This window comes from Acanthaster planci, linkage group LG07 (assembly GCF_054643075.1).
Source record: "Acanthaster planci isolate LZ-2023a linkage group LG07, COTS_SCS, whole genome shotgun sequence".
Taxonomy (NCBI): Eukaryota; Metazoa; Echinodermata; class Asteroidea; order Valvatida; family Acanthasteridae; genus Acanthaster; species Acanthaster planci.
Window position 1 is genome coordinate 3,928,903 of NC_141783.1, and position 24,548 is coordinate 3,953,450.

Genomic DNA, 24,548 nt, shown 5'->3' on the forward strand with positions numbered 1-24,548 from the left:
CTTTTAAAACTTTTAAAATATAATTTCGGAGTAGTTTCCTTCTAAAAAGTCTTGTCCCTACTGAGTATCCTTTTCAGTAATATTTCATGAAGGACACATTCCTGCTAGCAGGTCTCCATGCCTATCCATATGTAGAGCCTGGCCTTCAGGACCAGAGGGGCAACAACTTGATATCTGGGGAGCAGTAAACCGTGGACTTGGTGTGTTGTTGCAAGTACACTGTAGGCCTACAATTTTTGAAGGCTTATTGTTAATAATGCATGATTTAACCAAATTGAAGGGATATGCACAGTTTTGTTTAATTTTTTAAATGAAAAGGGAAAAGAACCACATCTGTGAAAAGGCTCTGAACTTTTTTTTTATTTAGAGAGGGAAATGGACCCCAAATGGTAACCATCTTGCTACAACCAAAAAAAATCATTCAGTAATGATGTTTTATAGAGTAAGCCTGATTTGTTTCTTCCCATGCTTTCTGCATGTGGTGCACCTTCCACATCTCAAACCTTCCCCTGGCACATCACAAGAGCAAAGTCATAAACCTTAACTGTCCTTATAGTTCCAGATGTCCAATCCATCAGTGTAAACCTAAACCTTTACCCTGACCAGAGCTAAAACAAGTTGACCTTTTGTCCATTGTGAAAGTATCAGGCACTCCAGGGTTAAGTTATTCCCTTCAAGAGCAATCACCAATATATATGTACATGTGTACTTGTATTCCTAAAAAAAATGGTTGAAAAACATCACTACACCTAGTCCCTCCAACTTTTTTTTCACGAAAATACTTTTCCAAATTATCCCTTACCCTTCTTAATTTGTGGATGCTAGCATTAAAACTTAAACTGACTTGGTTTGGGGTTTCTTTATAGATCTGATGAATGGCAAATGACCTTTAAGAGTTTCTTGCACAGGTATCACACAATATAAGGCCTTGCATGTGCACAGGCAATGCCCAACCACAAAAGGGCGCTGTAACTTTATGTTCTTTGTTGAAAGAAACAACTTTGACAGAGAACACACCTCCTTTTCAGGACCAAACAATGTATGGTTATACACCTCAATTTGAGGACCAGCCTTATTTTAGTACAGGCAGCATATCACCCTCTATAGAGATGCTCACTTTTTCAAAAGTCCCCACTTTGTTGGTGTGTTTTCCATTGGTGGTCCCGAGATGTAGGTGGAGGTGCAAACAAACACCCCACCCAACAAACAAACAAATAAACAAATGATGCAATTATTGTTGAAAAGCTTACTTCATTTTAAGATACGTGTGAAATTGAACTCCCTGAGAAATTGTTCTTTCTGGCAAGTTCTCATATTGAAAAGGAGGACATAGTGCCATTTCTAACATTATGTCTAAAGACATTTTTGGAAATTGCTTCCAGTAGTTCACTTTTAATTGGCAAAGTGTGTCCAAACATTGACACAGCACACACAAACAAATAGGCTAATAGAATAGTTACAAGGTACTTAATTCAAAATTTGATACGGCTTACAAGGGAGAATATAAAAGGTGCTATGAATTACCAGAAAAATTACGTTCTTTGCATCTCTGGCAGGAACTTCATAATCACTGTTGTGAGCATTCCTGTTAGGGAGTGGTCTGTCATCTGGTTCGGTTGTGGCATTAAATGCCATTATTTGTGTTGATCTTAACACTAAACCGATCTTGACGGAAAACCCATGCCCATTTCTAGAATTGTAAGTAAATTGAAAAACTGACCAGATTTCAATATTTCTAATATTTCTGAAAGGTACAATCTTAAAACCAAAGCCAGAGTGCTCCATACATATAATGTCCATCAACATATTGGCAGTGCTATGAAAAATTTTCCAGACAGCCTCAACAATTTTTTTCTCAAAACTTGACTAGTAAGAGCTATTGCGCAGTTTAGTAAGGGCCACATCATTGGATTCTTTAGAGGCAGTCTGTGCAACCCTTTTAAGGAGCAGCAATATCTTGTCACTCGCTCCAGCCACAAAGAATCACCTACACTCTGGAAGAAATAGAAACTCAGCCATATTGCCATTCCATTTTTAGCACAGTACAACACAATTTGAGGCAATCGCACACTAAAGCAAAAGAGACATAAAGATGTACCGGAACTTACAATCATCACATTTCTTACTTTTCTATATAGGGTCTCTGACTTCACAGAAGTAAAATGTCTAGATACTAGATGTTCAGAAATGTGTCAAGGTTAAAAAATTTGCATTACAATTTTTACATCTCCTATGAACACACCAAAAACAGAACAACCTGACAAATTTGTCCCTGTCCCTATAACTCTACTTAGTGCAATGTTAAACTGTTGTCTGACAATGTCTGTAAAAGTTGAATCTACAAACATACTGATCACAAATGTATTTTGGAAAAAATCACTACACAGACGAAGAAATAAATGATAATTTGTTACCTGGGAATGTCTTCTCTAAGGCATTGATCTCTGCGTCGCAGTTATCCACCATAAAGAGTGATGGGGACCATCCAGAATTTTACTTCATTATTATATTGAGAGCTGTGACAAGAGTGCTGCTGTCTTCAAACTGACTTGCAATGACAGCAACAACTGAGTAATCAGTGTTGATCTTAACACAGACGAAGAAAAGGGGAACAGCACATCTTGTGGTGCGTTATGTTGCATCCAAAAGACACAACTCTCCTCCATATCGCTTGAGAAGATGCATCTGCCACTTGGACTGGTATACAAACAGTGCCCTACATCCTTGATTACTGTCAGCACCATTGGCAGCTTCTTCTCCCACGGCAGGAAAAAAGTGGTTTTTCGGGCTTTCTTGCCTCCATTCTTCAATATTTTCAAGAAGGCTCTCTTGGTCGTATTTAGACTTTAGGGATCCCAGGCGTGTCGAATACACCATGTTGGAGATGTCCCGCATGGTTGGGAAAAACCTCCAGTTGTTCCATGAAGGACTATTCCCATCTGCAAAGAGTTCCTTCCTTACATTAGCATTAAGGAGGGATTTTATGATCGCAGATGACTGAAATCCTTCCTTCACGTACTCCTGGACTTTTTCTGCTAAACGCGGGTCTATTGGCATTGACAGTTCTTCGATCTGAAAAGCAATTCCAAAATTGCAAATATTTCTATATCGAGATAATTCATACATGTTACAATTTTTTCTGCAATTTGGACTTCAGCAGGAATTTTAGTTAACACATACAGACTTGCACTTTGGTTTAAGATAGACAGGTTCAAATACTAAAGAGGGAACATATAGCAATGGATGCAGGTTGTACAATATAAAACATCAAAACTGTACTGCTTCCAAGTATGAATGGAGGAACAAATATTACAAGAAGCACGTACTGCGCACATGTCATACATGTATGCACTTGGTGAACTACTGCTCTGCATGCACGGTCAGTAAGAAAGACTTGAGCCATATTTTTGTAGACAGATGACAGCAAACATTACCACAACTCTGACTTTGTAATTCTTGGGTAACTTTGCTAGGTTTATAAAGTACAGTACTTGTTCATGAATAACTTTTATCAGCACCCCTTAATTTCAGGGTGAACTTATTACAAAATGTTTACCATGTCCTGGGATTAGAAGCTGTGCTCATTGTTGGCTGGCAAATTGACATGTATCGTGCGCTGACAAGTAATGGTGCTTTCTTCTTTTCCTAGGTTCATCTTTATTTCCTGGGCAAATTTTTCCCTTTGCCATTTTGTTACCCTTGAGATCTGCAAAAACCAATCACAAGGTATAAATTAAAAAATCACAATACATCTCCTGTCTGGGATAATAATTGGAGTACAGCAATAACAGGAACACATTATTGTAGCTGAGTAAACATTTATGAAATTTCTTTAAAAGGTTATTATACTCTTACACAGAAAGAAAAACTGATTTGTGTCACTCGCCACAGCTTCAATTTAATCAATGTTATCTCACCGGAATACCAAAGGTTATGGGCAAACTGGTAAATTGAAACTAATCTTCCCTCAAAGCCAATATTTTGCAGCTTGTCTCAAATCTTCCATCAATACCATTCAAAACTTCTTTCTAATTGTCTGACAGGTTACTAATTAATTAAAAAGTTGATTATGGGTACTCCATTCCATAATCTTGAATTATGCTCCTGACATAATGATTAGTATACTTGGGTACACACACCTGATGCACAGCCCTACAAATGTTAAAATCAAAATTACTATATAAAGCAACTGCTTTAGCTGGTGAAATCTGATCAGGATCAATGAACTGTTTGTCATTGAATGACAGATGCAAATAAACTGTAAGCATGTATATTTTGTGCCTCTGGCATGAGCTCAGGTTGGCCATCACACCCAGGATGCAGTCTTTGATGGTCAAGTGCAGCCTGCGTGCCTAGCTGCACTGCTGAGTGTAAGCTCACAAAGCAATGTCTTCCTGATTGATTTGTTCCATTCTTAGGTTTGAGCTGGTCAACTGGAGTAATTTCTGCAGTTTTCGGTCGAAGTAATATCATTTTTCTACACTTGGCCTGTGCTGTTGGTAGTGCCTGGTGTAAAAACTGTCTTTCATCTCTAGAATTAAACAGCTAACTCGAGCTGCTCCAATGTTGATTGAATGTACCGAGGCTTTTCTGTCTCAGCTACACGTACATCCTCATCGGCACAGTGCAGAGTTTTGAGTTACAATAAGCTGCTCGCAGGTTAAATTTTAATAAAATCTGGTACACTGTTATCTGATTGCACAGAAATGTAGCAATTTAAATTCCCCAGACTAAAGACACTGTTGCTGTACCTTGTGCAAGCTTTTGCATAGTGACCACCATCTCTGAAATGGACTGGTTCCTTTGTGTCGTTCGTATCCATTGAGAACAGTGTATTGTTGCGAGGCATCTCTTATGTAACTAAGCAAAAGCTTGCCCCAAATCTCAAGGTACAGCAAGACTGGCTTTTAGTGTGGAACTATTGTGTTCTCACGAATTTATAGAACTCAGTTTGCCAGGTTTTATTCAAATTTAACTCGCAAATGGCTTATTCGTGCTTGGGTTTGAACCAAGTTTTTTCCTTCTGTCAAATTCCTGATCTAAGTCGGCCCAAATTTTACCAGAAAATATTTACGGCTTGCTCTGTGGTTTTCTTCAGGTTGCTAGAAATGATTTTGTCTTGAAAATACTAGTATCAATCTGTTTTGTTAAATTGCGTGAACGTGCAGCTGGCCATTGAAATATAAGCAAAGCATAGGCCTGGACACATGCAAGGGTGATTAGTGGAGTGGGAAAGCTGAGTTGCATTCTTCACAATGGGGTAAGTAATGCGCGCCGCTGCAACAGTGAGCTAAAGTTCATAGTCAGTTTCCCCCAGGAACGCATAGGGTAGCTTGTTGACACAGCTGGAATTGCTCATCATAAGCATTTTAACTGAGACCCAGGAATTGAAGGGGGGCGGTACGAATTATTTTTGCATATTTGAGCAGTTTTTGACAACATTCAGGATGTTTAGTTATGAAGATGGACATGTAAACATGAAATGCGGACCGCCACGCATCAAAAGATTCTATACGCCTGCACTTCGTCCCAGGCTTCTTCAAAACCAATAATCCCCCCTATTTATGGGTGTAGCCACTCTAGGAACTGAAAATTGCAGCCCAAAAGGCTTCAACTCACCCCCGGTGGAGAGCACTGGATGGCTGGATCAACTCACTGGTGGCAGAATTTATTAGTGGTTGACGAAACTGACTGCCCGACGGATAGCCCACGTTAGGTTCAGCTACATGTATTGCAAATGAACTATTGAAGGCCACTGGGCCGCCGCAATTGTCTGGTGGGCATTGACCGCTCCGCTGTTCCTCTCGTACAAGGGGACCGTTTTTTTTTACACCAAGACCGTGGAATAGAAACCATTGGAAACCAAATGGAAACCATTTTCTTTCTCAAGAGGCCTCATGCTTGCCTTCACCTCATTGAATATGCAGTCAAGGTCCGTCTTAGCTGCCTATTTTTCCACACCTCTGCATGTCCTCTCACCATTGCCTCCTGCTTCTTTACAACATCATCTACAGCCTCTACTTCTCCTTTGTGAATGGGACATTCAAACCGAGAGCCACTGACATCTACATTTCCCAACTCAAAGTAATCGGTGTGGAACTACCCACTTTCGTCATTAATGCCACATACATCACATTGGACCCACTGTACTTCATTTTCATTACCATGAGCCATGACTGAAAGTGCACATGCTGCTATAGCACAGGTGTTGCTGGCACCCCTTCCTCGTTTTCCTGCCTGAACTGTCTGAAACCTTCGAACAGATGTTCTTGATACTTTTGTTTTTGTTTGGCATCTTCCAGCTCCCTCTCACATTCTTCTACTTATATGGATAGTTCCTCCCACCTTGTGTTTAGGATTTCATCCCTTTTTTCTGTTTCCTCCAAATGTCCTCCACTGATTAGAAAAATAAAAAGACAAGCCCAAGCATTATGTGTAGGATGGAAAATGCAACATGGCCTAGTCTATGCAGCACATGTACAGTGGGTTTAAAAAAGCATCACATTGTGGCCAGCAGACAAGGAGTGACAGTGCTGCAGCTGGAGGGACTGCTTGGTGGTCAAACACGTTCAACCTGTCACTGCCTGGTTACATTTTGAGAAGTTTTAAATTCATCTGCACAACTGTTGGCTAACCTCTCCCGTTCTGGTTTTTCTCTGCTGTGTTTTTCAGCTGCTCTTCTAGTTTTGCATTTCTTTCTACAAGGTGTGGACTTTGTTTTGGCAGCTGCTCATTTTCAAACTCTGATTTCATGAGTTTACATCTGTACTTAACAAGCCTCCTCTGCCTCCATTGTAATCATTCAAAGTGGTGACGTCACCAACGGTTTTTGCTAGCCAAGCACATTCAGGTATTTTCATCAAGAGGGCGCTAATCTTATATTTGCTCTCGCCGTGCAATGTGAAACGTTTCTTTGCCCCTAATGCCACAGAACTTAATATTGATATGTTCCTCATCTAAACAGCGGATGCTTGTCGGCTAGCAGTGGGTGATGACGATACGGTTGTTTTGAAATGGCATGAGTGACTCAATTATGGTTCTCTTTGCATTGTTTATACGTTGTTTTCAATACCCAGCAGACCTAGTATGAGTTGATGATTTGCTGTGATGAAGCTTTAAGTGTCTTCATTTCAAAGTGAGTTGAAAATGTTAAAGAAAATGAGTACCGATACTATTATGACCCGAGCTGTAAAAACTGTTGAATGTGACAAAACTGAGGCTAGTGTCAAATCATCTAAAACAATAGCATGTTATAGGTGATTGTATTGGGATATCTCGTGCGTATTGTACATGTACAAGGCATGCCTTTATTCATAAATCTTACTTAGGGATAGTTTTTCACATACATTTTCACAGGCACATAAGTTTTCCCCCTCCCCCTATTTTTTAATGGTTCTACCCGCAGAAACTAGTACAATTGATTTGACCAGTAATATCCAGATTGATGGTGACCTTGCACTACCCTAGATATTCAGCTTAGGACATCAGTAAATGGAGTTTAAGATAAATTAAACCTGAATGGAAATTTCTTATAGGAGGACAAACTGACTGCTACAGAATTCAACCATTCCTTGAAGGTGAAAACTCTTGAACAGATGGTGCAAGTGCATGCCCTAAGATAGGTCTATATTTTGTTGTATTTTGACCATAATCTTGTGCTGACATTTCTCACTTACATCCTCCATTTATCTCAGTCTTAACTTCGTTTTATTTCCCCCTCTAAAGAATTCCACCTCAAAGACATCTGATTTTGTCCATAAAACTAAAAATGTAGAACATTTTGCTGGCACATGAAGAAAACCAAATGCACAACGCATGATTTGATTGTGACAGATGCTGTTAAACATGTGTGATATCCACCTTGAGTCCTTACAAACTGATTAAATGCAGATGCCTGCAAATATGAAAAAGAAAGTATCCAAGTAGCAGCATTGATTCACGTAGATGGCACATGTTGATGTTTATCTTTCTTAATAGAAAACACATTTGATTGATTGAAGCAAATTTGTTATAGTTCTAAAAAACATATAAATTTGAGCTATTTCCTTGTTAAACACACTTTACACTGTTGACTTTCCTTACTAAAGAAGATAAGGTCTGGAGTTTGCCTTCAAAATATTACCAATATAGATTTATACACTGGCAGCACATAGTTTCCTTTGTTAAGATGAACCTGTATCTTCTTACCAGTTTGCTTGAATAAGACTCTCTGAGATCGAGATCACAAAACTCTTAGTTTTCACAATCCCTGAAGTATTTGCCAGGTTAAGTTTCAAGAAATCCACACATACACCTACTTCCCTCTGCTTCAATAGCTTCCAGTTGATCAACATTCAATTCCACACTTTAGTGTAAACCCTCACATCACTTGAATCCCTGCTCTTCTGAGTACCAGACCTATTCTTATTCCCTTGTTTCTCTGACTTTCTCATTATTGCCATCTCTAAGTCTCCAAAAAAGGCTGAGGACAGGGCTTTTCCTACTGCTACTCCTTGCCTGTGCAACAATTCATCCTACCACATTAGGAATCCAGACAGTGCATCATCATTCAAATCTGCTCTCAGGAAGTACCTCTTCCACAGATCAATCGTTGATTGTCTCTCTTTTGTTTTCTTTCGTTTCCAGTAAGTGCATTGCTGCTTCTGGTGATTAGGCAATATATAAATAGACTTTAATAATACAGATATATTTTTATTATTTTGGTTGTATGTACATGTTAGAGCACAACCCACAGTGCCTTCAGGTGTGTACACGTGGCAGGTACATGTACCTGTCATAACCCTTCAATTCAATATTTCATTCCCTTTTCTATCCTTGTGGTGGCACAGAGGACATTTCAATAGTTACCAGGGAACAAAGATATATAAAAAAAGCTCAGAAAATTGAGACTATGAGATTCAAGCTGTAATCACTATGGTCATTGGTGGAATGGGTGAGGCCTTGGCATTTCTGCTTTGTAGCTTGCTTAGCAATCAGATTGAAATGGTATTTTATGAAATACTTTCCACTGAGTTGCTTGGGTTATATAAAGTTGTATAAGGATCATTCCATGAGGTTCGGGTACAATTTGTGATGGTGTCCTTGTTACATGGTAACTTTTACCACCTGTCACGACCTGTAGAATAGGCCATTTACTCTAAAAGTAACACACCTCTGTATTCAGCTTTGTAAGATATTTTGGAATCTACATGCAGGGAAATAGCTGTTCATTTTTATGGAACCCACATGTAACAATGGACACCATAACAAATGGAATGGCCCGTAAGTTATACAAAGTTATGTTATTAACAAATCTGTGAGCATGATTAAATTTAAATCAAATATGTTGTTAATGTATGTAAAATGAGAATGCATCTGAACCTTGGAATGGCCTAACATCAGGGTGTCATTGGGGTTCCAAACTCTGGCTGACGGTGAAGATGTATTCCATGCTGCAATTGTATAACTTGGGGGTGTTACAATGTGCCCACTAAAGTGACCTGATGGAAGCATTAGCATGATGCTTAACACCATCCTGCTCTGCTGATGCTTTGCTGAAGACATTAAGCAACATCCACTTGATGGCCCACAGTGTAAGCCTTGCTAGATTCTTGGCTTTCTAGGATATGAGCAGCCTGATGACTAATGATGCATGTACATGCAACAAACAGTTCAGATGTTGTCTCCTTACAAACCCAAGGAAGCCTTGCTGCTACAGGAACCAATTTGGTAGGACTTCCAGAATGTCAGACACTGGCCCTATACTGTTGACACGGATATGCTGAGGACAGTTCGAGTGACCTTCAGTAGTTATCCCCATGACGAGCAGACCTCTTACCAGAATGACCTAGTGGGTTGGACTTCCAGGATGCCAGACACTGCCCCTATGCTGTTGACAGGGATATGCTGAGGACAGTTTGTATGGCCTTCATCAGTGATCCCTGTGATGAGCAGACCTCTCTCCAGAATGACCAAGTGGGTTGGATTTCCAATATGTCAGGCATCATCTCTTTACCACAGACACTTTACAAATGTTTGTTTCAGCTTTGTAGCCAGGGTGACTGTGTTGCTCTCTTACTTGACCTTGCTGCTAGGACAAAGTCCACTAGCCATTAGGAATGCCTAATGCTCCTCCACATCATCAAAAGTTGATTGAGCTACAACTTCTGCAGTTGCCCTGACTCTTTGACATCAAGTGAGCCGATCAATGAAGCCCAGTACCACACTCCATGGAACCACATTGTAGGGCTGTTGGACAGCATGCAATACTTCCTGACAATGGACACTTTTCAGTGGTAAAGCCTGAAGTCAGAAGAGTGAAGGATGCTGTGGTGGGGAACATTGATTTAGCCATTTCTGGGTCACTGTTCAGCATTTCAAATAGTTTTAGCTGAATGAACTCACTATCCTGAATGGAGTTCCTCAAGTTGACAGCATAAGAGGGTTATAGCAAGTCATGTATCTTGCAGAAGTGGTCCAGTGAGAGGAAGGGGTGGGGCTGGAAAAGTTCTGTACATTTTATTGTGGGGTGGGGGCTACTAGCAGTTATGTACATGACACAATGGTTGCATTGAGTTTCAAAGTAGTAATTGTATTCAGCTGATGGTATTTTAGAAGCATTATCAAAAAGGCAAATATTTTAAGAACCAACAATTTAAGTGTAATCTTTACCAATTGGAGCAATGTTATCTTTCTGTTTACATTGCCAGAGTCAGTTTTAAGGAAAGAGGAATAGGGATAGGGCCTGAGTTAATCGTGCACTCACTGCTGTCAGAATGACATACTTAGTTGATGAATGCATGTATCAACCGAAATACTTAATTTCTGGCAATGCATGCTTACTTTATCATCTGTCAAGTCAAGTCTTTATTACTTTTAAAACTGGGTTTGATAATTACACCCAACATTATTAAGAATTGTTACTATGGAATTCCTTTGTCTTAAATAGTTTTGCCAAGTTTGTGAAACTTTTAAGCAAATAACAGTGTTGTACTTCAGACCATCCGCAAGACCAATCACAAAGCCACATACAAGACCATGAACAAAACCAGTCATGGGTAACAGGGTGGACAATGAAAAAGGAATTCTTTTCTTCCAGTTCATCCAAAATAGTTTCTGACTTGAATTTTGATTTGAAGTCTTGTTTGTTGGTCCTGTGGGATCTCAACTACAACACCAGGAATTCACTAGGCAAATGTTGCATGCTAAGTAAGAGTGATCTGGAAACCAGTCTACATACAATGTGGATGAAATAAATCCTGTGTTCGGATTTCTGTAGATATAAGGTCAATAAAATTGGCCTGACTCAACTGAGAATTGTTACAGTCCTATAGCTGAAAGCAGAAACTCTGATTGCCTAGCCTCAGTTTTATATAGCCCCATGGCTATTTTATTTGGATGTGCTGTTAAACTTATAAAAGAGTTGATCCATCCAAACTTTACTTCAAGTCCACTGTGAAAGGCTGGAGAACTTTACCTTTTACATTTATAGTTCCACATGTACATCCTGTAAAAAGACCAAGCAAAGTGCAACATGCCCAGTATTGAAGAATTGGGGCCGCTTTTTCTACCTGCATCCTTGTAACCTATGAAAACGGTCCATTATCTACAATCTACAAGTCCAAGGACTTGCCCAAAATTTGTTGTCATTAAAGTAAGTATCCAACTCACCACATCTCTGTTGGTTGCCAATATGGGGGTGTATCTCCAATTGGAATCAGAAATTGATTACACTCTCAGATTGTAAAATTTCCTTCAACTGTTTGCTGTCATTTCTTCACACTGTCACTTTTTATGCATTTTGAATTTCCAACAAATGCTGTGAATAAGAGATGTACTGGATATATCCTGGTTGCAATCTTGCATGTATCCAGGACCCCTTGTACATGACTGCTCTTCAAATTCTTGTTCTAAGTTACTTCCATCTATTACATTATCACTAAACAATGGATCTCTCAAATCACAACTGATTGTAATTTCTTTGTACCAAATATCAGTCTGCTCAAGATAACCTTGAGCATTTTCTACATTTTCTCTGCTTACAAACTAATACTGATAGTATCCTTTGTATGACACTTTCGTCTTCAACTTCACTCCAATTAACTAATTACTACTTTTACTTGGCAATACTGCTATTGCATTTTTTAATATGAGATGGATGACACACACTCACAAAGGACCATGTAGGGACCGTGAAACAGACTATGTGAAGAGTGCTGACACAATTTCCTTTGATCGGCATATCAACCAATATAACTAACTTCCACTTTAGTGCTGTAGTTCCTCATTACAACCTCTCAATTTATTCTTGAAAAAACTTGCCAGCCAAGAGCACAAACACACTCCTGACTTCTTGTCACTGGTACCGCAGACTGATGGAACACCTGGAAAAAGGCAACAATGAGTCAGGTGGTACCTGATGACACCCCCACCTACTGAGTGGATAATACAAAGACCAGTGTGATGTTGTATCTGATTGCTTGGCTGTGGCTGACAGTAATGTATGTGTTTATGGGGAATGGATTTAGCCACTAATTGCCAGTTTGCATAGGTGCATGTACTACTGTCAACTGTATCCAAGCTATTTGGATGTGGCGTAACATGCTGATCTTTGGGGGACCTTTAACCACAGGTGTATCATCTCTTTACTATGCTGTTCACTGATTATTAAAGCACTTTTTGTTCCACAATGTAGGTTTTATTCCTGAATAAAAGAGGAAGGCTTAGACCCCCCTCCCCCAAATCTCTGGTCAGTGCACGCATTGCTGTTGGCCTGCATATCAGTAAAATAAAAAACTATTTTGTTTAATTAGATTTCTATAGCTACCAAACATGCTTGACTGACTGGAATCCTACTACTGCATAAATTGAAGCTGAACTGAATCTTCCACATGTACATGCTTGTTAGTTTATAAATGGCAAATGGAACAAACAAAACACTGTGAGCCGCATGTGTCAGGGAGCACTGGCATTGAGATGTTGGCTCACCCTCTTGGTTTCTCATAGGTAAGGGGGATGCTTGTGCAACCACACCACAACCAAGAGAAATTCTCAAGCTCCAGTGCTCTGTTGCATTCTAGGGTACCAGGTATGTTACAACTTTACAACAACAAGGTAATTGCTGTCCCATTTCTATCTCAATATTAGGATAATGTGCATTAAGTCTTACAAGCTTTTTTGACCAATAATACCAAAGGTCTAGGTTGGGGTGCTGCAGCCTCTAGCTAGTTGCTCCCACAGGCAGCTGGCAGTAATACAGGCATCTATGTGGAGAATGCTGCAGCCTCTAGCTAGTTGCTCCCACAACCAGCAGGCAGTAATACAGGCATCTCTGCTGGGAGTGCTGCAGCCTCTAGCTACAATGTAGTTGCTCCCACAGGCAGCCGGCAGTAATACAGGCATCTATATGGGGAGTGCTGCAGCCTCTAGCTAGTTGCTCTCACAGGCAGCTGGCAGTAATACAGGCATCTATGCATGGAGTGCTCCAGCCTCTAGCTATTTGCTTCCACAGGCAGCCGGCAGTAATACAGGCATCTATGTGGGGAGTGCTGCGGCCTCTAGATAGTTGCTTCCACAGGCAGCCTGCAGTAATACAGGCATCTATGTGGGGAGTGCTGCAGCCTCTAGCCAATTTCTACCACAGGCAGCTGGCGGCAATACAGGCATCTATGTGGGGAGTGCTGCAGCCTCTAGTTAGTTGCACCCACTGGCATATCAATCACCAATTTACAGGTAAATCAACTGAGTTAAAGCCAGGCCTTCTATAAAGCCACTTTACACAGACAACTGGTGACTGAAGTGGCAGTGGAAACTATGCAGTGCAGTTTTGAAAATATGGTACACATGAATCAGTAACCTACCTATATCATGAAATCTTGTAAGGTACTAATAGGGCATAATTGAGCTGACTCATTGTGGCATCTCTTGAAAAAGTGCTTTGGTTTCTGAACAGTGGATAACTCCCGTACCAAAGGATTTGTCTGCTTTAAGTTGAAATAGTCCCATAGGGAATTTCTGTGTTAAATGCTTTTTTCTTACTGTGCAGAATTCAATTACAACTCATCAGTATAAATGGACCCTTAATGAGAAAGAATGTTGGTATCTGAACTGTACATGCTTTGTAATGCAAATGATTACTTGAAGTTGATGCATCTTGTGATGGAATTCCAACAGCACAGCTCCCCGTCACTGTAGTATGGGTCCTATGCACATAGGATGTGTCTGGTGTACACACATTGACTTGACAAAATGACTTGCATGTTCATATTTTTCACACCAAACATGTATGCACAAGGACATGCATGTCACATCCACAGTTTTCTGGCAAAGTTCCTTTCTGTGTACATGCACAAAGGCCATAGAGTGTCTATATACCACATAATAGTGACTAATAATACTTTAAAAAGACATGGCCAAGGGAACACCAGTGGTTAAAAGCCCCCCAAAGATCAGAATGTAAAGCCACATCCAAAAAGCCTGGCTACAGTTGACAGAAGTGCATGCACCTATGCAAACTGCCAGTTAGTGGCTAAATCCATTGCCAAATAGACACATACATTACTGTCAGCCACAGCCAAGCAATCAGATACAACATCACACTGGTCTTTGTATTATCCACTCAGTAGGTGGGGGTATCATCAGGTACCACCTGACTCATTGTTGCCTTTTTCCAGGTGTTTCAACCTTACTAGAAAGTCACTACAAAGGTTAGGGCAATCAAGTTGGGTTGTCCTACTGTGAAGTGACAGAGTGAAAGCGATAAAGAAACACAGCCTAGAAAGAAAGAGATTCTTCCCAACTCCGAGGACAAGGTGAAAATGACAGGAACGAAGACAAGGAAATGCAAGCATAGAGCCCAGAGAATGAGGAGCAGTGAGAATCCGGTGTATAACGTCTAGTTGTTGGTAGTACAGAGTGAGGGAGATTTCCTTGATGAGGCAATGGCAGTAAAAAGGTCAGAGACAGAATACAATCTATTGGTCAACAGACAGGAGAGGAGGGATTGGAAACTTGAAAACAAAATTAGTATGAACAAGAATCGTCAAGGCTGTTTTGCTGAGCCTCAATCCCAATGCTCAGTTTGAATGATGCTGGATGGAGGGAAAGGAGATTGTACCATTTTCCAACAATGACCTAGAAGCTGACAGGCAACCCAGCAAGATCCCTCCTCAAATGATAAAGGAACAAAAGAGCAAGTTATGAATAAGCATAATGAACGACATTGATACATGCATACTATGTGCTTGATATTCTTTTGTGGCGCAAGGAAGTGGAATGGACTCAGAAAGATCAACAAGACATTCATGAATCAAGTTATGCAGAAAAGGGGTCCAAAACTAATGAGCTGTTGTGGTGATTCATACTGGACTTGAAGTGCATGTGGCATGTAAGTTGGAATAATACTTTGGCTGGTTACCAGCTGATATTTGACATTAATTTGCTTAGCAAGTACTACTTCCTGCTTAGGAGCCCCAAGACACTGGACTCGAATGTTATCAAGCAAGTCTTTCATTGTGATTTGTTCTTGGGGCCTGTCTGTTTCACACTGATCCAGATCTTGATCAGAGATTCCAACACTGGTTTGCTTCATCCATTAGGTGCATGGTGGTGTCAGTGAACCAACGTCAGATCACTGATCAGGATCCAGATCAGTGCGAAACAAACAGACCCTTGATCTTTGTTTTTTTTTCAACAAACTTCTCCTTCGTTTCTACCATTATTCCCAATACTCAGACTTAGGACTAAACTTTGACAATATGGCTTCATGACGTATCAATCACCAAAGGCAGTTGTTAGGATTGGGGCCTAATTCAGTAGCTCTGCTCACTGAAATCAACTAATAAAAAGGGTATTTCCTGAGTTAACAAGAAATCTAACATACATGTATACACATGCATGTAGAATTGATCACAAAAGTTCAGTGACAGTTTTGTCAGTCAAGAATTGCACTATACTATAGGTACACCCATGAATCCAGTATCAGTCCTGTCCATTTTCCTTATTAGTGTACTTGTCCCTAGCCAGGGGAGAGAAGGCCTGAGGGGTCCGGTGGGGCCTTTGGCAGAAACTGTAACAACATTATCTATTGTTCTTGTGATAGGGCCCATGTTTCAAACTGACCATTAGGATGTACATGTAGCATTTGCAAAATAAAACAAAAAAGACTACCATGAGAAATAGCAGTAAAAATGTTTGTCCTTTTGTTGGCCATTCTGAAGACAGTGGATACTGCTTTGAAATTCAATACTGTCACCATTGCTTATTTTCTGGTCACTCTGAGGCAAAAGCAATGGAATTTTTTTCCAGTTTCCCTAGTAAATGTTGACTTCCATTGACTGGATTGTTTGGAATACACATCACTATAAACTGGTAATCTTATCCTTATGACGGCAAGAATGTCCATCAATGTACTGCTAGATCCATGCTTCAACCATCTGGAGATGTACTAGGATATCCAGTTGAGGTCTTGTATGATCTCAGTACTCACGAACTCATTCCACTCACATGTGCACGAAAAAACATCGATCAGCAAGACATTCCAAGCGCCATTTTTACAGCCATATTTGTTATACATGTAGGCAACATAATAAGTGAATTGTCTGCAGAATGGTATCAGGTGTGCACAGATGAGGCTGCATTCTCAGGAAATGTAACTTGGTTACTTCGACAGGGTCGTTCATGGGATCACTGATGAAGGCCATTCAACTTGTCCTCTGCATATTCCTCTCAACAGTGCACCATATTTTTGTATCTGGGTGATCAAAATATGGGAAACATCTTCACCGTCAGCCAGGGTTTGGAACCCCACTGACACCCTGATGTTAGGCCATTCCAAGGTTCAGATGTATTCCCATATTACTACATTAACAATGAAGTCCTGTCTGAAATGAAATCAATTGAAGTGTTAATCATACACATCAGTTTTGTTTTAAGAAACATACAATAAATATACCTATCAAATACTCCCATCTCATGTTTACATTTACAAACTATTAACACTACATGACAAATGTACAAATGTGCTGTACTTGTGAATGTATTATCGTGGAGAAAACAATGAATTGTTGTAATCACTGAATAAAACCATTTCTGCTAAAGCAAGCAATTGAGTTTGGAGATTGACCTTTTTCTAGTATGACATCATCTGGCTTATGTTTGCTGCTCTACGTGGACAGTGAGTACACTGAAGACTGTGAAAAGACAGTGGATGGTTCTGTGACATCATTAGCAGAGCTTTAGTTTTGGGGACATAATTATGCGGGCAAAGGTCCTCAGCCACAGTACCAAGCCATAGCCCTAATATTACTCAAGTATGTTGGTACATGTAAATGTCCACAGCCACAAACTCATAACCATAGCCCCAATACTGTTCAAGTATGAAGCCAATGTCGTCAGACTTTGTGTCTCATAACCATAGCCCATAACCATAGCCCCAACATTGCTCCAGTATGAAGCCTAAGGTCCACTGCCACAAACCCAATTGGCTGCCTTCTCTGTCACCACTGCACGAGGATGTCTTTGTATACAAGATGCCACAGCCAACATTTGGAACATGTCATTGCTTTCTCCAAAGTCTACATATACATGTACACTCTCCATGAACATATGCAGTATTCAGAGCTAAGACACAGTAACTTTGTTAACATGTCAGTATTGCATAAAACCCACTGTGCACTACAGTAGAACAAGGTACATGTACACATTACGGGCTACAGGTCCCACTTCTCTTTTTGTCATTATCAAATGAATCGATCAAGAAATTGACATAATTAAGCTAAATTACATGACAAACCCAAGGACAGATCAGGAACAAAAGTTTTCTTTGGAGGGGCCAGAATTCTTTGGGGGTCACATAACTCAGGAATTCCTGTATGTTAATCACTTTTTATTGGCCCCATAAAAGAGTGTAAATTTTGAGGCTTTGTACCTAGGCATTTGGGAGAAAAAAATAAAAAATGAGATGGTCCCAAAGACTTGGCTCTGTCTCATTTTTGGAAACCTCAGAATATTTTGCCTCCTTCAGGTTTGCTATGCTCCCCATTGGCCCCTCCCATTCCCTAGATCTGCCCTTGATACCCCCCCCCCCGTGGGTGCCAAGCAAGGACAGCAATCATCCATTTGACCTGGACGATATTTAATTTGAGGCATAGCTAAAAGCTAGATTTAAATGAAATCACTGCAAACAACCTATTCAAAGTTAAGTCACTAGTCATTTATATTTATCACATATAATTACAATTATATGTGATAAATGTCTTCCTTTACCATGACCTGCCTGGCATGCATTATATAGAACTGACTCATTTGTAACTCTAGTTAGTACTACTCACTATATCAAAAGTATTTAATGTTTTAGGTAGGTTTAAAAGCAGAAATGTTGAGGCCTTCCCCAAGACCATCTTAAGCCATAGTGATGACAGGATGCTATGGGCAAGGATACTACAGGGCTCCTTGGGGTACAGCCTGTACAGCAGTTTAATTTTTTCTCTTGAGACTTCCTTGAAACTTTATTTGTTGCAAAAAAAGAGTACCTCATTGTTGTAGACAGAGATGGTTGCATTGATTGCCCTAAGACAGCTAGCTCTTGTACATGTAGTTTCATGAACAATTTTACGAGACATGACATTTTTTCTTCAAATGCTGATTTTTTTGCCTTTGTTTGCATGCATGCTAGGAAATACCACAAGCACATTGTCCAAAGTGCAGGAATACATGTAGGTACATGGATACTGGAATGAACTTTGTATCACCAATGTCTCTGGTGAATGTTTGAATGAGTGGGAGGGAGGGGTCAGTAGAGTAAAGCTAGTGACTGATAATTTCTTCAACTCAAGGTGAGAGAAGGAAGGAGAAGGCATTGGAGTAGATTGATTTAAGATATACAAATAATATTGACAGTGTAAAATGGTTTACAACAGAATGCAAGCCAGGGAAGGAAAGGCAGGATAGTGTTGAGATTTTGAAAATTGCTCTGGATTTCAACAGAGCAGGAGGAAAACATGGTTACAGTTACACATGGTACTGAGACCAAATTTTGTTTTTAAGAAACTTTCAGAAAAAGTGGTGGATGGAATCCCATTAGCTTACTCAAGTAGTGTGTTGGGCCTTAATAAGACACCTTTATGTAAATCTATGCATGACATCATCTCATTAGCATAAATGAATAATAACGGGCATGTAGAGTCAACCTAGGAATCTTGATCGGACAGAATATGGATGAGGAGAAGAGCCAATCACAGCAGAGTGTCATTTTGAACAATGGCCAATCAGGGGCGACTGTATTTTTTGAAAAAGACCAATTGGAGCAGAGTGTATGATGCGGGAGCCTGAGAATCTTCATGGGACAGAATGTGTTGGGGCGGAGCCAATCAGGGCAAGGCACAGTGTTTGAAACGGGTCTATCAGAGCAAAGACAAGATCGTCAACATGGATGAAATGCTGATGACATACAATGCACCCATGAACCGTACTGTCACAGCGAAGGGGTTAGCGACCGTCACCCTAACAACAACAGGCCACGGGAAGACGAGCTTTACTGTGGTCCTCGCCTGCACGGCCGGCGGGAAGAAACTCAAGCCTATGGTCATCTTCAAGAGGACCACGACCCCCAAAGAGAAGATGCCCGCAGGTGTTGCAGTGGTGTGAAACAAAAAAGGGTGGATTAACACCGACGTTAGAACAAGTGGGCACAGCAGTGCTATAGTGGCCGCCCCTATGCCTTCTTCGACAAGACTTCTCTACACGACTCGATGACAGCCCCAAAAAATATTCCTGCGACTGGGTAAATGCAGAAAAAATGTTCCTCCCCACAAGTGGATTACCAGGAGAACGTTATAAGGTACTAAAAATCAAGACAAAATTCTTATAGATGTGGTAGACGTGAAAGTTTCACAAGCAATAAACACAACAGACAACAGGAAGAACGAACAGACGCACCACAGCGATTTGCATGGTGTTTGACAGATACTTACGGTCCGCGGTTCCGGTTGTGTGACTGGTAGTTGGTTGCCTGCTACTACTAGTGTCAGATCTATGGCTTTGCACGGTCACCAACGAAAAGAGCTTTCAGCTGCTTGACCGCCGGCCGCGCGTGGTATCGAACATGACAACTGCATCTTTCACGTTAAGGTCATGAAGGTCGAGCCCCAATTCCTTCAGGCCGGTTCCACCTTTCTGTTTTGATCTAGGCCTACGATGTTTCCAGGGAACGAGTGATTTTTCATTCCCGAAGGATGCAAACTTTGTCAAAAACAGATTACTCTTTCTATACATGAATCTCAAGTTTATTCTTCAAAGCTCAGCATATAAGCCGCCGGGATCACAAGCTGCTCCGACAGGCAAAATCAACATATCAGCCGCGCCTTATATTCCGAAAATTACAGTATAACAAATGGGGGCATCTCTAGTCACGTCAAAAGGAAGAAAGAGAAGTCGTCGAGATCGCCTGTGAGCCCAACCCTAGTGTGCATAAGAAACTTCTGTTGAAAATTCGCAATATAGGTAATCACAGGCACAGTTGTCAGGTTCTTTGTGAAGGTCGTTGTGTGCTCGTTGTCGGGTACAGGCCAAATCGCAAGGTATCTCCTCATCCATATGGACCATGTGTATATTGTTACGGCTATTATGTGTGTACCGATTCGTGGCGACACGTGCCCTTTGAAGCCAGCACCCACTCCATGGACTGACAGCACCGGTAAGAGGGCTCATGTGGGTGGACGGGTCGCTCACAAGAGTGATTTGTTGAAACCTCCTCCTGTTGGCGTGTCGTTTCAGTTGCACCAGGTTCTTAGTCCAATGAAGAGAGATTATGTGGCTTTGGTAGTCAAGAATGACAAGTTGATTGTTGAATTGGCCAAGCGTGAATACATGAAACTAGGGCACGACGTAGATCAGCATGGCTACATCCGTAACAGGGTACGCGAATTGGGTCGACTCAACATACAACTCCGAAAGAACACCCAGCAACCAAATGCATCACTCGAATCATCTGTCCATCCGCACCACCTTTATGATATTGTGAAGGCCGTGCACAATATTGCCAGCTTCAGGGAAGACAGACAGTTGTACGGTGTTCTGTCATTAGCGCTGAAGATTGGTTATTCCATCATGAAGTGTGCACTCGCCTTGAAAGAAAGTGCTCTAGAGTCCGGCCAAAAACACAAAGCGGAACGCATGGAAGAGTTTCTGCAGTTGTGTGAATTGAACTGGCGAGGCCTTAGGCCTGTGCCGGGTACCCGCCCGTCGATTTCAAAACCCGGTTCCATTTTTCCGGGCCGGGTACCCGTAAAAAAGTAACTAAATTAGGAACAAACATTCATGCATAAAATGTCTGTGAAATTTCTTACTGAAGGACAGACTTCATGAAAAACAACCGTGCCGATGAAAACCCGGTCCCGTGGTCATACATGAAACTTGAATTCGGAGATCGACAGCTAATTTTGTTACCCACTCCGCCCATTGTACCGCAAGTCGTTTTCCTAGTTCCGGAATTTCCTAGTTCACAAGAGCGAAAAAACCACTTAAATTCACGGGCGATAGGTCACTCGCTATGTGTGATTTTAAATATTTCTTTAAATTGAATAGTCATATAAACCTTTGCATTTATTGTCTGCTTAATCAAAATGACTTTTTTAGAGTTTCCGTTTTTGTAATTTACCGAAAACTGCAAGCTTTTCCCCTACTCTCGGATCGCGCGGCGTTACCACGCAAAGTCGTCGCGAACTCAACTACACGGGCGCAGCAGAAATGTACGTGACGTAATGGGTTCGTCAACTGTGCGGCGCGGGGAGGGTAACGTTGATAGCTCACTGTACAGTTGAAAAGTCGAGTCAAACCTTACGCAATTTCTATCTTTTTAATTCATTGGAATTCTTATCTTTCATCTAATTTTCTCAAAATTAAAAGATTCTCTATTAGAAAAGCAACTTTTTACAATGGTTTTGGCTGAAATTGGATTTTTCGTATGGTTACTTTTTATTTGTGAAGACGTTTTTGTCTCGATCCTAAACCGATCCAGAACTAGGAAAGGTGTCATCGTCACTTTCGTCGATCGATCCTGTGAGTCCAAATATGAAAGCTTAGATTTTGGAAAAAAAATATTGAAGTATATCCAAAACACAAAGTTGACTTCTGACCATATTTCAATCGAATTTGAGGATTTTTAGCTGCAGTCTTAGTGAATAATTTTCCCGATCCGGAACTCGGAAAATGACTGTAACCAAACCTATATGAACAAGAGACCGAAGGAGTTTTGTCTTATGAGGGGGTAGCGCTGTTGATGTACACTTGCATGACTGTATTTGTGACTTTCAAACTCTGTCAGCCTAAATGACTTTTGTGCGGAATAAGTAGTGCTTACTGTTTGAATTAAGAGTATTTTTGTCAAATAAAACAATATGAATGAAAATTACTTTATGTCGGGATTGACGACGAAGCGAGAGCCGACTGTGTTATATTCCAGCGCTACTGGGACTCCACACGGCGTGCGGTAAGTAGTGATCACGCACAAAACTGTAAGCCTTTTAACCCGTGACGTACATAGCACTGATCTGGTCCGCACGTGACACGACCAGAGCTCACCATTTGTGCACGCCACATGCGTTCCGCGTGTACGTGATCAAGCAGCATCCGGGACATTTCCTTTGAGCGTTTGCAGGTGCGTGTATCATGTAGGTGGTTTGCAGCTCTGTTCTCTTTTCTAACGTTCCCCGTGAAGATTTGTTTTTCTGTTTCATACACCCACAAAAAATTTGCAAACTGAAGGTAACAATTTCATTTGATAAAAAGGTAGGAGAGATTAACTCCGACGTTTAGAACAATATTCTGCTTGCTTCCTATGTACCAAAAAGAACCGTGTTTCGGGTACATGATCCACCGGGTCGCGCGCAATGCAATTTGTTATTAGGCGATCTCTTTTCCGGGTACCCGATGTTAACAAAAAACGGGTACCCGGTTCTAAAAATACCCGCAAATGCACACCCCTACGAGGCCTTGTGTCCACACACACACAGACCGCTGTACCAAGGCAAATGCAACAAAGTCACCATTCTCCCGACAAATGCCGATGTAGTCCACCTGTCGTCTTCCTTCATGAAGCTGGCAACTGGGAACTTCAACCCCTCAAGGTTGCTTGGGGCAGACAAATCAGGCCAGTTTGGCAGAAATTGAATGAGGTCAGTCTGTGCCACCTCATCATGTTCAACCGAAGAAGGCAGGGGGAGGTTTAAAAGATGAAACAGCACCGCCAAACTGGAGGGGGAATGCCTGTTGAGTGATTTAAAACGCCAGCTGTGCAAGATGTTCCGTGTTGTCGAAATAGTTGGCAAGTGAGGCAGAACTGTTCCCGTACTTCTAAGCAATGAGGCAGTGGCATGGTTGAATGCCCTTGTCACCAAGAGACATGAAGCTGGAGTAGCCCAAGACAACAACTTCTTGTTCGCGCGGTGTTGTTATGGCGAGAGAGGCCACATACAAGGGAGTGACTGTTTAAGGGCATATGCAGATAAGGCTGGCCTTGACAATGCATCCAGCATCCGGTCCACCAAACTCCGTAAACATGTAGCAACTTCATCGCAAATTCTTGCATTAAAGGAACATCAGCTTGAAACTCTAGCCAACTTCATTGGCCACGATCTGCGGGTACATCGCGAATACTACCAGTTGCCAGATACTGTACAGCGGGTCACCAAACTGTCCAGACTTTTCCTGAGCTTGGAGAGGGGCAACCTGCCGGTAAGATTTAGTCGGTCGGTCCGTCTATCTGTCACTCTGTCGGGCTGTCTGTCACATGGACAGGCTGTCTGCTGAGCTGTCACCTACATTTCTCATGTCCTTTTCTTGCCTCTATATTAATAGGACAGCTTCCTGGTAATGCTGCTGCATCACGAAGAAGGGAACCCTCTCCGCCATCAAGACGAGTGAAGCGCCGTCCCTGGACTACAGCGAAGACAGACGTCCAAGAAGGCCTACGCAAATTCTTCCAGTTGAGGAAAGTTCCTGGCAAGCTGGACATCGAAGCAGCTTGCACTGCAGACCTATACTTGGAGAAACATCAAAGACTTTTGTCGTAACACAATGAAGTTGTAGCCAAGTTAAGCCATGATACGCCACACCAGCCATTCTCTCCAGACATTATACCATATTGATGATGACCCCTTTAGTAGTAGGCCAATAACGCAACCTATTTTTAGCGGCCCAAACGACCAAAAACTTGTGTGTGTTGTCCTCAGTTTATAGGCTGCACTCACATGGACGAGAAGTCCTCTGTCTGATAGTTTGGAAAGTATGCCCTTCATCTGCAGTGTCTACATGTATACGTGTGTACGTTCATGTGTGGTAGACTCATGTCTGGTTAGTTTTAGGCACATGTCTGGTTATTTTTTATCCCAGCTGTGGGATTTTCCACTGGTGGAAAACAGGGCTTGCATTATTGGCTTGGCTGAAAAGACATGTACTGTGTGTTGTAAATCAGCCACATGCAGCTGTTTGTCTCAGAACTATTTGCTGAATTGTTTTCTGTAGCCTAAAACAAAACAGCAGTCAGTAGAGGCGCACGTACCGACTTCGAGACT

The 24,548-nt window shown here is 41.3% G+C and overlaps 1 protein-coding gene and 1 pseudogene across 9 annotated transcripts in view; one reads left to right on the forward strand and one right to left on the reverse strand.

Moving 5' to 3' along the window:
• Window positions 1-24,548, reverse strand: part of LOC110989608 (N-lysine methyltransferase KMT5A-A-like) — a 68,274-nt gene that overhangs the window by 36,720 nt on the left and 7,006 nt on the right. For 2 of the 9 annotated variants that reach the window (XM_087138786.1, XM_087138785.1), the window contains exons 2-4: window positions 5,620-8,642; window positions 3,557-3,706; window positions 2,415-3,072 (exon numbers count right to left, since the gene is read on the reverse strand). The exons of 6 other annotated variants lie outside the window; for them this stretch is intronic. In XM_087138786.1, the coding sequence (XP_086994912.1) occupies window positions 2,415-2,466 (52 nt within the window). In that variant the 5' untranslated portion in view covers window positions 2,467-3,072; window positions 3,557-3,706; window positions 5,620-8,642. Of the gene's footprint in view, window positions 1-1,536; window positions 1,691-2,414; window positions 3,073-3,556; window positions 3,707-5,619; window positions 8,643-24,548 lie in introns of all 9 variants that reach the window. One more of the 9 variants, XM_087138784.1, reaches the window with a different exon arrangement.
• LOC147798563 (uncharacterized) lies at window positions 19,327-23,890 on the forward strand (annotated as a pseudogene).